The sequence below is a fragment of the Grampus griseus genome (genome assembly GCF_964374135.1).
Source record: "Grampus griseus genome assembly, chromosome: 20".
NCBI lineage: Eukaryota > Metazoa > Chordata > Mammalia > Artiodactyla > Delphinidae > Grampus > Grampus griseus.
Genome location: NC_139014.1, coordinates 12188327 through 12201846, shown reverse-complemented (window position 1 = coordinate 12201846; position 13520 = coordinate 12188327). Strand labels below are relative to the sequence as shown.

Below are 13520 nucleotides of genomic sequence, written 5' to 3'. Positions count from 1 at the left end.
TAATATAGTTTTAAGAAAGGTAAGTTTGGGGAGCCTGAAATTTCCCCATAGAAATGTGCAGGAGGAGGGGCTGTGGTTTTTAAACATAAAATCAGACAGGGTCCTTGAATGTGGGGTGCCCTCAAGACATTTAGATAACTGGGATCCCATTTTCGAGAGTTTTTTTTTTTTTTCTCTAAAGCAAAGAGGTAATTCTTAAACAGCCTGCAGGCCAAATAGCATCACAGTTCCAGTAGGGACAGCCTGATCCCAACGGAATCAGGCCAGAGGCTGAATGGCACAGTTCCAAATAGGAACAGCCCAGTTCCAAAAGGAATTGGACCAAATGCCAGCACAGTTCCAATAGGGACAGCCTGATTTCAAGTCCGGCTGAAGTGCCAAGTGAGTACTCACGGACAAAACAAGGCCTTAACAAAAAAGGATGAAGCCTTTGAACAGATCCCAGATAAAGCCTAGAGAGCTTCCAAATGCAAAAAGAGTGGAGCTCAGATCCAGGAGAAAAGCTTACCCTCGAACTCCAGGGGTGACTAGAAAAACAGTGAGCTCAGTGGGCTCTGTTGGTACCACACCTGTTTGCTCACCAGCCTTGGGGTTGTCAGGGATCTGCTCTGGATCTCGGTTGGACCTCCATGTAATGTTAACCTAAAACAGTTATTTTTATCAGCAAAACGAGTTTATTAAGGAGCAGCAAAGAATTGCAGTTCAGAACATACAACTATGGTGAACCACATGCAAGTCGGGTAAAGCAAAAGAGAGGAAACTCTTTTATAGAGGAGAAGGGGACATTGTGGGGAGCCGTTATAAACAGTCCATTGGAGGAAAATGGGGGTTCAAAGTGTAGTGGTTTTTCATTGGCTGAGCTGTAATGATCTCTCATTGGTTGGGCTGCTGCCAGGCAAGGAGAATGTCTTCCTCCCACAGGCAGCAGTAAAGCAGTGTCACTTCCGTATGGAGATGCAAGGTAGTCTCTTCTGTTAGGATCTGTATTGATGTGAGCGGGACGTGCATAAGGGCTCCCCTTCTGGCCTCCCACTCCATCTTAGTGAGATTCCCTTGGTTAATTTTCACAAGAGAGAGTTTCAAAATTCCTTTAGTGGGCTTCCCTGGTGGTGCAGTGTTTATAAGGATCCAACTGCCAATGCAGGGGACGTGGGTTCGAGCCCTGGTCCAGGAAGATCCCACATGCCGCGGAGCAACTAAGCCCACGAGCCACAACTACTGAAGCCTGTTCACCTAGAGCCGTGCTCTGCAACAAGAGAAGCCACCGCAATGAGAAGCCTGCGGACCACAACAAAGAGTAGCCCCCACTTGCCGCAACTGGGGAAAGCCCGCGTGCAGCAACGAGGACCCAACTCAGCCAAAAATAAATAAATAAATTTATTTAAAAAAGAATTCCTTCAGTTATTTTTAAGCATGAGTTGAAGTCTACTTTTGATTCTGTTCTATTAAGCAGCCTTATTAAATATATTTTTTTCTTATTGGAAAAAAATTAGTTTTATTAAAGATGCTAAAGAAGACCTAGATAAACAGAGATATAGTATGTCCACTGATACAGAGAGTTTACTTTTTTGATGACGTCAATTCTCAAACTGATCAAAATCCCAGCATATTTTTTTCAAGGAGCTGGGCAAACTGGATTTTATGTTCACATGGATGAACAAATGAGCAAAATACCGAAGACTATCCTGCTGGTCTTGGGGGGTCTCCGAGGAGGTGGGAGGCAGCTGCAGCTCACTGTGGGGACAAGGACACTGGTGGCGGAGGTACCAGGGAACACCCACTGGCGTGAGCTCTCCTGGAGACCACCACCCTGGCACGAAGACCCAGCCCCACCCAACAGCCTGTAGGCTCCAGTGCTGGGATGCCTCAGCTTAAATACAATTATTAACATTCTGTCTAAACTTCTTTATACTCGTCAACTTGAAAAGCCAAGAACCACGATCTTTGTGTTAAAATCTTGCACTGCTCTTGTATTTCTGTCCATTTCTCCTCCTCACCATTGTGTTGTATCAATTTTCATGCCATGTTACTTAGAGCAGAAGTGTTCATGACAGTTAATAGCTCATCATGGTTCATATTATTCAGCGTCCTTTCTGATGTTTAATAACATTTAATAATATTTCTTTAACCAGGTTTTAAAAAGTAATTTTCAGAAAGAAGTAAAATATGGCTCTCAAACAGATATGAAAATGATCCCGAAAAAAAAAAAAAAAAAGATCCCGTGTTTAGAATTCTCTTCTGTTTACTAAACAGTGAGGAAATCAGTCACATGTTATAAGCAATTCCAAGGAAAAATCAAAAGGGCACAAATTTATTTGGAGTAAAGGAATTGAATTGCAAATGGGGCAGAACTGGTTTCTCTAAAGGGGGGAGGGGGAGCCCATGAAAACTCCAAGGGACGAGGTGTAGTTTGCGTGTCTGTCAACTTCCAGAGTTGTAAAGTAGCTCAGGCACAATGAGAGGCAAGAACCTGACAGCTCCTCAGGGTGCGCAGTAGGCTATGCAGTTTCCATTGGAACACAGTTTTTTCCCTGCAGTTTCTTTTTTAAAAAATTAATTTATTTACTTTTGGCTGCCTTGGGTCTTCGTTGCTGCGTGTGGTCTTTCTCTAGTTGCGGCGAGCAGGGGCTACTCTTCGTTGCAGTGCACAGGCTTCTCACTGCGGTGGCTTCTCTTGATACAGAGCACGGGCTCTAGGTGCACAGGCTTCAGTAGTTGTGGCATGCGGGCTCAGTAGTTGTGGCTTGTGGGCTCTGGAGCGCAGGCTCAGGAGTTGTGGCGTTCAGGCTTAGGTGCTCCGCGGCATGTGGGATCTTCCCGGCCCAGGGCTCGAACCCGTGTCCCCTGTTTTGGCAGGCGGATTCTTAACCACTGTGCCACCAGAGAAGTCCCTCCCTACAGTTTCTCAGCTTTTGATAAAAAAATAATCTCGGGGAATTCCCTGGCGGTCCAATGGTTAGGACTCTGCGCTTTCACTGCTGAGGGCTTATGTTCAATTCCTGGTTGGGGAACTAAGATCCCACAAGTCGCACAGCGTGGCCAAAAGAAAAAAGAAAAAGAAAAATAATCTCAAAGACTATTCTTGATCACAAAACAAGTCTGGTATCATTTGGCCTGATCGTTTCCATAGGCGCAGCAGGAGTGTTAATTCACGGTGTTAGACTTCTTGAGTTTGCTTTGCTGGAACTTTCCATCACGATTTCAGATTGGACTGTTGAAAGCTTGTTTGTTGTCCTGAGTCCAGGAAGCCAAGAACTCTCCATGTTTCACCTGCTTGGTGATTTTGAGAAAATTCCTTTTTTCTTGAGGTTTCCAAAATATTCTGAGGTTCCTGGACCTGCCAGGAGATGACCTTCCTTAACCCTCTGTGAGCCTGCCACCTGCCAGTTATCCTGGGAGGGAGGGCTTTGTGAGCATTGCTCCATGAAGTCAACCACAGATCCTTACAGGCAATGGGTCCTGATAATTAAATGAGTATCATTCTCAACTCTGGCTGCCCAGGCAGGGCCTTGGCTGCATAATCCATATTTCCAGTCAAATTCTGGTAAAAACAAGGACAGATTCTCTTTGAGCCTATGCAAATTACTATATTGTCAGGCAAGTAAGAATAGTCAACAGGAGTTTCTGAGTTCTGGAGGACTCGGGCAGGGAGAACAAGATACCACTTAGAAATGTTTCATTTCAGTTTACAAAACCAGAGACCACTAAATGTCTGTGGACTACAGACAGCTTAAGGGGAAAAAGAAAGAGTTCCTTGCATATCTAGAAAGGAGAACATTAAAATCACATCTATAGTGTTCCCAACAACAGCTGCCTCGTCCCTCATTGGTTCCTTCAGTCCTAGGTGGTTAATCCTTGTTCCTCTCAGTCTTGGTTCTGAGGTCTCAATGGTCCATCTGCTTCTTGACTAGGGTTCTGGAAATCCTGAGTCAGTCCACTGGGATGGCCTCACGGTGGTCTAAGCAATTCCTTTAAGCACAGTCTTTTCCCACTGTGCTGACCTGACTGTAAAGCTTTCTCTCCTTTTTCTTCTTTCTTTCTTTCATTTTTTTCCCATTAAAGTAAACAAACTCTTTGTAGATGTTCACTGAAGAAAAAATGCACAACCTAAAAGTTGAGAATTATGTTTTATTCAAGAACGTTACTGAGGACTGTAGTCTGGGAAGGTAGCCTGTCAGATGGATCTGAGAGACTGTTCCAAAGAGGTCAGGGAGGAGAAAGAACATGTAGGAGTTTTTGCTGAAACAATATATATGTAGTGAGACATCAAAAGATTACTGCTAATCACAAAAAGCAGGCATCTCGAGGATTTTAGTGCCTTTCTACCTATGGGAAGATGCAAGACCTTGGGCCCATTGAAATCATTCCTTTGATATGCATCTTAACTATGTAGGGACAGTGTCCTGTTTTTCTCCATCCCAAATCCCCTCAGGGTGCACAGTTGGGGTGGCTGCAGAGGCTGATAGCTTGGTGGCAGGCAACATTCTTTGTTTATTGAAATGGCAGACAACATTTTTTTTGTCCATGGAGATGTCAAAGACTTAACATGGCCATGGTTAACTTACTAATAATTTTCAAAAGTGAAAGATCTGATGAGAGTTCATAACAAGAATAGTGCAACTGAGAAGTTACAGTTGGTTGTTTCTGTGTCATGCAGAACAAAGTTAGTCCCCCACCCCCCACCCCACCCCACCCCACCCCCCACCCCCACCCCCACCCCCCACCCCCGGCAAAAAAAAGTTTTAGATAAAGTTAATCTAAGATGTTTACGCCTATTTTCAAAGAAGACTGCTGAAGCATTGATTACAAGAATAATCCTCAAGTGTATATACTTAAACTTTTGCTTCTTATTTTTCTCTGCTGCGGAGAGGGTATGTCTTTGGGTCTCTTAATGGATGGCTCATGACTGCCACTTTGAGAAGCTGCATAAGGGGTATGTGCTGCTGTGGAAGGCTTCTGTGTGTTCTGAAGTCTGCTGAAATGCTGGTGTGTGTTGTATAAGTCACAGGTGTCCACCCCCCAAGTTCTCTTGAAAGAGAAGTGACTTTGGTTTTGAAGAGGTACTTACTGTTCTTCTTAAGTATTTGAATTCACCACGAGAGAAACCCAAGTGACGTGCACACAGAGGACAAACCATTTCCCTCATCTCGTTTATAGGGAAGCTGCCTCATCACCCCCTCCCTACCCCTGAGGCCCAGGGTTCAGGTGAGGCACCTGATGCACGCTTGGGACCGTTGCAACCCCGTCTCACAACTCAGGTAACACTCCTTTACGTAAGAAACTTATTTCTAATAACTTTTTACTGATTGCTTAAATACTTCATTTCATAACAGAAACTTCAAAATACAGTAAACACAATTTAAAAAGTTTCCAACTTGTAGCATTTCAACATAGTTGCCAGTAACATATCAGTGTGTTTCCTGCTATTTTTCAAAATTACAAAGTATAATATATATATATATGTTTTATTATATAGCTTTACCTACCTAGGTATTATTTTCTAAATCTTTACCAACATAATAGTTTAAAAAATGCATCTTTTAAAAATGTCTTATATTTGGAGCAATTTTAAATTTTTTAATCTATTTATCAGCCATTTATATTTCTTCTTTTGTGGGTTATTTATGCAAGTTTTTAGCTAATTTTTCTACTTGTGTGTTTGTATTTTTCTTGTTAGTTTGTAGGGGTTCTTTATGTGTTAAGGAAATTGTTCCTTCTCTGTTACACATGTTTCTCAAACTTGTCATTTGCCTTTTAATTTTTCTTTTTTTAAAAAATCCACAGATAACTTTTTTTTCATCTAATGAACCCTGTCAGTCTACTTTAAAGGTTTATTTCACTGTTTTCTGGCTTAGAGGTTTCTTTCTATATTTTGAGTTTAGGTAAATATTCACCTGTTTCTCTAGTTGTTCTATTTTACTAATTGTCATAGTACCCTGTAAGTAATTATCCTCCTTTTTCTCACTGATTTTGAATTGACATTTTTATCATGTACTGAAAATCTATACTCTTGCTTATGTTTGTGTTTAATTTTTTATTTTGAAATAACTTCAAATTTACACAAAGTTGCAAGAATAGCACATATACCCTTCACTTAGATTAACCAATTGTTAACTTTTTGCTACATTTGCTTTATCATTCTTTCTCTTCCCTCCCTCTGCTTCCTCCACATTTTAGAGAAATAGGTAGATCTAAGTTGCAGACAAAGAGCCCCTGGATGTCAGAATACAAGGACACTCCCTGACATATAGCTGCAGTAAAATATAAATTATCAAAATCAGGAAACATAACATTAATGCAGTCCTAGAATTTAATACATATTCTGTGTTCAGATTTTGCCAGTCACCTCTTTTCAGCCATCCTCCTCCACCAAGCAGGCCGTCCAGGACCTGTGTGGCATGCAGCCCACGCGTGTATGTGCACATGTCTCCTTCAGCCTGGACGACTTCTCAGCCCTTCTTTGTCTTTCACAACATTGGCATTTTTGAGAAGTTAGGCCAGTGCTTGGTAGGTGATGGGCCTGATGCTGCAGCATTGTTAGGTTCGGGTTCTGCATTTACTTTCTGTACAGTTCCAGTGAATTATCTGCTCCTGAGCAGGTGCTCTCCGGCTCTGAATCCCGTAGCTTTGTAATGTTTTAATAAGTTACAAATACATATAACAGCTTGCCCTTGTTTCTGTTCCTTTACAGAATTTTCTTGGTTGTTCTTTCCATTTATTCTCTGTTGGGTGGATATTGTTATTTATGTATTTATTTTTATTTTAAGTATTTTTAGACTTCTAAGATAAAAAGACTAATATAATGAAACCTGTGTGTACACCATCCAACTTAATAAGCAAAATGTTGTAAGTTAAAACCCCTTTGAGTGTTCTGCCCCCAATATCCATGGTCCCTTCAGACTTTCCCGAGCCTGGTGTTTCTCTCTCTCAGCAGATATTTAAAGAATCTGTGTAAATCACACCGAGCTGTGTGTACATCGTTCTGTACACATGCTCTCATTCAGCACTGTGTTTCTGATGTACACCGTTGGCCCTTGAACATCATGGGGGTTAGGGGCACGGACCCCCCTCCAGTGGTCGAAAATCCACGTTTAACTTTACAGTCGTCCCTGTGTATCGGTGGTTCTGCATCCGTGGATTCAGCCAGCTATGGATCATGTAGTCCTGTACTGCATATTTATTGAAAAAATTCTGCATATGAGGGGACCTGCCCAGTTCAAACACATGTTGTTCAAGGGTCAACTGTGTATATGTTGGTACATGTAGCTTTAGTTCAGGAATTGGTAAACCTTTTCTGTAAAGGACCAAATAGTGAATATTCCGGCCTGTAAGGGCCAGAGTCTCTGTTGCAACTTCTCAACTCTGCGTTTGTCCTGAATGCCAGCACAGGAGATATGTAAACAGGCGGGCATGGATGTGCTCCAGTAAAAGTTTATGGACCTTGTAACTTTAATTTCATAATTTTCATGTCATGAAATATTTTTCTTCTTTTTTGATTTTTTTCAACTATTTAAAAATGTAAAAACTATTTTTAGCTCATAGGCTGTACCAAAAAATGTGGTGGGCAGGATTTGGTCTACAAGTTGTGCTTTGCCGACCCCAGGTCTAGACACAAGTTGGTGTATTTTCTATTTTGTGAATACACGAGCATTTACTTATCCATTCTTCTATTGATGGGCATTTAGGTCAGTTACCATTTCTTTGGTGTGAACATTGTTACAGATGTCCTCATGTGCAGAAGTTTCTCGGGCATGGACCTAGGATCAGAATTGCTGTGTTCTAGGCTGTGTACATTTTATCTTCCTTAGATACTGTTGAATGACACTGTCAAGTTGTTATACTGGCCTATACCTTCAGACAATGCATGAAGATCCTTTATAGTGTGTCACATATAGGTATTTCAGAGGTCAACAAAATATAGTCACCTGTTTTTGTTGCTATCAAAAATTTTTTAATAAATAGGCTTCGTTTTTCAGAGCAGTTTCAGATTCACAGCAAAACTGAGCAGAAAGTATAGAGAGTTCCCGTGTACCTCCTGCCCCGACACGCGCACAGCCTCCCGTGTCATCAGCAACCCCCAACAAAGCGGTTAATTTGTTAGAATCAATGAGCCTGCCCTGACACGTCATCAGCACAGTCCACAGTTTACATCAGGGGTCACTCTTGGCACACTTTCTACGGGTTTGGACTAGTGTATAATGGCACATGCTCATTATTATAGCATCACACAGAGTAGTTTCATGGCCCTAAAACTCCTCTGTGCTCCACTATTCATCACCCGTAACCCCTGGCAACCACTGATCTTGTTCCTGTGTTCATGGTTTTGCCTTTTCCAGGATGTCACAGAGTTGGAATCAAACAACAAGTAGCCTTCTCAGATGGGCGTCCTTCCCTTAGCAACATGCGTGTAAGGTTCCTCCATGTCTCTTCCTGGCTTGAGAGCTCATCTTTTTATTGATGAATAATTGTCTAATAGCTGTACCAGTCTGTTCCTCTTCAACATCCCTTTAAACTTACACTTTCCTACTGTTGCTGGTCATTTGGAACAGAGTTGACTTTTGTAAAATGATTTTGTAGCTATTAACTCTTCTGAACTGATTGATGCCAACACATGTGTCAGTATTTCTCTTTGCTTTTGTGTGTTGATGGACGTAGCATCTGGGGTAAGGACCGGGCTGCTTCCTTTTCTGGCCTCACACCATTCATCTTTTCTCACCCCACTGTCCTGGGCAGGACCCCACACAGCGTGGAGGAAAACTGGGTGGCTGACACCCACACGTTTGTCCTGGTTTACAGAGAATGCTTTTCCCATTTTTTATCTTCAGGTAGTATGTTTGCTGTAGGCTTTAGTATTATGTTGAACCATACAAAATTGCCATTTTATGGGTCAAAAGTGGTCAGATACCAGCAATTTCATATAATTTGACCTAATACAGACTCTCCATCAGTTTAGATAAGTTTGTTTGTTTGTTTGTGGCTTGTGGGATCTGAAAGTTTAACTGAAAGTTAAAACGAAAATGTATGAGTGCATTACTTGGCTGAAAATCCAGAACTTAATTAAACTTGAGCAGGAGAAGCGGCAGCAGCAGGTGGCCCTCCGTGCAGGGCTCTGCACAGTCCCGGGCTTCGGTTCTCCTCGGTGCCCCCTCCTGACTGCTTTTCCACAGGCTTCCCCTCAGAGGGAAGATGTGAGTGTTTAGGCTGCAGGGGGCCAGCTGTGCACTGAAGATGTGTCACAAACAAGAGCTTCAGGGCCCCTTGTGTGCCTGGCGGGGCCCAGGGTGCCCTCCCTGGGCACCACAGGAAGGTTGTGTGACTTTCCGGTCTTGGTTGCCCTCGAGGGCGGGGAGGTACTTCGATTGCCATGATGAGGCCTGTTAAATTCGTCCTGGCCGGTGAACCCAAGCAGGTTCCCCACTTTGGCTTGTCACAGAGCCGAGTAAGTCCCTCATATCAGAAATTTGGGGAGAGCGTTTCTCCCTAATCTTGAGGGAAAACTCAGTAAGGTACCCCATCAATGACCCACGAACACTGAATTTCTTTTATTTAAATTTCCACGACAGGACTCTAAGAATGCCAAGAAAGAATGTTTCCCTGAACGCTCAGGAGAGAGCCAAGCCCGCTTGGCACAGACAGTCTGCAGAAGGGATGCTGAGCCAGGCTGCACAGCGGGGCCATGGCTGGTACGCAGGATCCACCAGGGCCACGTCTTCATGCCACATCCCGACCCAGGAAGCACCTGGAACTGGAGTGCTTGGTGTCAGAGAGGGTGGCCGTTGCCCAGAGTGACAGGGCTTCACCTCAGGGCATTGGCCCTGGTCCCCAATCCCACCTCCCTCGCCTCCCTCGGGATTGTGTTTCATGTTTTTTTTTTTTAGCTGCACCGCGCAGCTTGTGGAATCTTAGTTCCCCGACCAGGGATTGAACCCGATTGAACCCGGGCCCTCGGCAGTGAAAGCACAGAGTCCTAACCACTGGTTCGCCAGGGAATCCCCCATGTTTCATGTTTAAATGTCCAGAGCCCCTCCTCGGGCCACGTCCACTGTCTTATCACCCCAGGAGGGCAGGGAGAGAGCGTGGCTTTCAAGGATAATTCTCTTTTCTCTCTTTCACAGAGGCAACACAGAATCTCCACAGTGACTTGCAGATCAGCTCCTCAGAAAGAAAACCAGTCCCCAAAGCCACGCCTGGCTCAAGAATTCCAGGAGGAAAATGGCCACCACACCCAAAGGTCCTCATCACTTGCCAGCAGTTCCCTCCAGGACACATGGAAGTTACTGGACCTGGGATCCAGCCCTTCTGGCCTCACCTCCCAGGACGACTCGCCTCCAGGTAGGTGAAGACGTACATCCCCAGGCCGTTGCCCCATTGGTCTGGGTGCTGGCCATGAGGACAGCTGTGGTGGCCACTCGCAGGCTGACACACAGAGTGAGCACGGCGTTCTTCCTGCTGTGGTTAGGGAATCTGTAAATTCTGCAGTCCTGTCCTCTGATTTGGTGCCTGACCGTCCCCCAGGGACAGAGGGTGTCTCCCAGCCCCGCGTCCAGCTGACCATGTCACCATGTCTACCCAGAGTAGAGCCCACAGGTCGCGAGGGTGGGGGCACTATGGTCAGTCTGTGACTCGGGCAGGCGGGTGTTCTGTGTTCTGCTCAGCCTCACAAGGCCAGGGCAGCCCACGAAGTGCGTGTCCTCTGCCCCCGGGAAACTCGCTCACTGTGAGGTTCTCAGGAAAGTTCATTTGAAGGGCCACCTTTGGGGGAACTGCGTGAGACCAAGATGTAGTAAGCAGGGTGGGCAGAGGGGAGACTGTTTGAAGACCGGGGTTGGGGGAATGAACTTGGATCCCCTTCCGGATCAGCTCACAGCAAGCACCCTCATTCTCGGCTCTCAGCCTCAATGCATGAATGCTTCCTGCTGTGCCCAATGTGCCAATGGGCATTTTAGATTATTTCCAGTCTTTTGCCGTCACCAATAACGTTACAGTGAATTACCTTGTACATTGCTGTAGCGCATGCATAAAAGCGTAAATGTAAATTCCCGGAGGGTGTATCGTTCTGTCCAAAGGTATGTGCATGTCCAGTTTGAGAAGATGTTACTTGGGCTCCATCAGGTGGTACCAGTTCACACCCACCCAGCAAAGGCTGAGAGGGCATCTTTCCCCAGACCCTCTCCAGCAGTGTCATCGAACTATAATCTTTGCCAGTCTGTTAGGTGTCATTTTAATTCATATTTCTCCTGTTAGGAGGTTGTGCATCTTTTCACATGTTTGAGTCATTTCCCTTTCCTTTTCTTCAGTTCTCTGCCCATTTGTATACTGGGTTTATAATCTTTTTCTTATTGATTTGTATGAGCTTATTATATATAATGGAAATCAGACCTTTTCTGAGATATGAATTGCAAATATTTTCCCACAGTTTTTCATTTGTTTTTTGACTTTGCCTATGGTAGTTTTTGTCATGCACGTATTTTTTTATTTTTATGTAATTTAATTAATGTTCTTGTTTTTAATCCTTTCTGGGTTTTGTGCCATACTTGGGTTTTTTCCACTCCAAGATTGAAGATTATTCTGCCATGATGTCTTCTAATACAGTTATGGTTTCCTTTTTTCATAATTAAATCCAGGATCCATTTGGAATTTATCACTGTGTAGGTTATGAAATAGGAACCAAACTTTTTTTAACCCCAGGTGGCAATCCAAATGTCCCCACACCAGTTTTTTTTTAATATTTATTTATTTATTGACTGCGTCAGGTCTTAGTTGTGGCATGCAGAATCTTTTGTTGCGGCACACGGGCTCTTTGTTGAGGTGCGTGGGCTTCTGTCTAGTTGTGGCACACGGGCTCCAGAGCACGTGGACTCAGTAGTTGCAGCGCCTGGGCTTAGTTGCCCCGCAACATGTGGGATCTTAGTTCCCCAACCAGGGATGGAACCAGCGTCCCCTGCATCCTGTGACGTATTCTCAACCGCTGGACCACCAGGGAAGTCCACTCCCCATACCCGTTATTGAATAACTCACATTTCCCCACTTGTTTGAAATCCCGCTTTTACTATCATGTTAGATGTTCTGTGTGTACTTGAGTCTGGGTCTGGAGCTCTTGTTCTGTCCCTTGGTTCGGCAGTCCCCAGCCTTTCCACAGACAGGGGTGCAGATGGCTCAGGCGGTAATGTGAGCGAGGGGGAGCGGCAGATGAAGCTTTGCTGGCTCGCCCGCCGCTCACCTCCTGCTGTGCCGCCTGGTTTCCAACAGGTCACGGATCAGTACCAGTCAGTGGCCCGGGAGTTGGGGACCTCTGCCTTGATTTATTGGTCTTGGTCTGTCCACGTGCAGTGCTGTTTGAATTGTTACTGCTTCCTGGTCCCTTGTAATGTCTACTGACTTAGGATCTCCAGTTATGCTTCTTTCTCAGAGTTTTCCTGGTAATTCTCATTTGTTTATTTATTTTTTTCCCATACAGTCTTTAGGCCCAGCCCCAAAACTCTGTTGTGGCTTTTCTCAGGATTTGTTAAACCTGGGTTCTGCCCCTGGAAGGAGCCACATCCTCCCAGTGGTCCACATTCTGTCCCCTCTGGCGGCAGCATCGCCCCTGTGATGCCTCGAGTAGTCTCCTCAGATGCAGACTGGTCTGTTCTCCTCACAGCTCCCGCTTGAGCTCATTAATCTGAGAAGCTACTGCTTCAGTACATTTTAAATTCAGGAACGTTTTGCTGTATTTTTCATCGGCTCTATCGGAAGTTTTTGGTGAATGTTCATTGTCGTTTTGCTGGTTTCCTTCCTTCTTTTTTCTCGTAGCACTTTTGTTCCTTTGTTCCCCCTCATCTTTAAAAGAGGTGATTTTTCCTTGACCAGGTATTTGTAGGAAACTTATAAGGGAAATGAGGCCAGGGCCATTGTCCAGTCTAGCAGTTTTGTTGGTGGTTTTTAACTAAGTCCGGCCTTGACTTATCTCTGCCCGTTTTCACAAAGCCCAGCTTCTCTCCCCTCCCACCCAGGCACGCTGCATCCAGGGGGTTGTGCTCCCACCTCCTGGCTCCTCCTGAGGCCTCCCACCGTGCCTGTCCTTCCACACACCCCTGCTCATTTCTACCGCCTTTGGCAGAACCACCATTTTTCCCATCTGGAATTTTATCTCTAGTTTTCATGAAAATTTTCTCTTTTGGGGGATGATTTACAGGAAGAGTAGGGGAGAAATGCTGACTCAATGATGCTTTCTTCAGGCCACACGTCCATCTTATTTCCTGATAAATGCACTTTCCTCCAGCTCTGCTTTGCTTTAGCAAAAAAACTGAGCAACTGTGCCCCACCCGTCCCTCACTAAAAAAAAATTCCAGAGTAGGTGTCGGGCCGAATAGTGAGTATTTTCGGCTTTGTGGCCCAATGGTCTCTCTTGCAACTACTCATCTCTGCCTGCAGCTCAAAAGCAGCCGCAGACAATGTGTAAGTGATCGGTGTGGCTGTGCACCAATAAAACTTTATTGACAAACACAGGCAGTAGTGATGCTGTTTCTCAAGCTGAGTAT

General features: G+C 44.6%; 1 protein-coding gene across 2 annotated transcripts in view; it reads left to right on the top strand.

Annotated features, from left to right (window-relative positions):
* Nucleotides 1-13520, top strand: part of CCDC57 (coiled-coil domain containing 57) — a 107031-nt gene that overhangs the window by 66919 nt on the left and 26592 nt on the right. For both annotated transcript variants that reach the window (XM_082678084.1, XM_082678085.1), the window contains 3 exons: nucleotides 5158-5258; nucleotides 9564-9683; nucleotides 10116-10332. In XM_082678084.1, the coding sequence (XP_082534210.1) occupies nucleotides 5158-5258; nucleotides 9564-9683; nucleotides 10116-10332 (438 nt within the window). The remainder of the gene's footprint in view (nucleotides 1-5157; nucleotides 5259-9563; nucleotides 9684-10115; nucleotides 10333-13520) is intronic.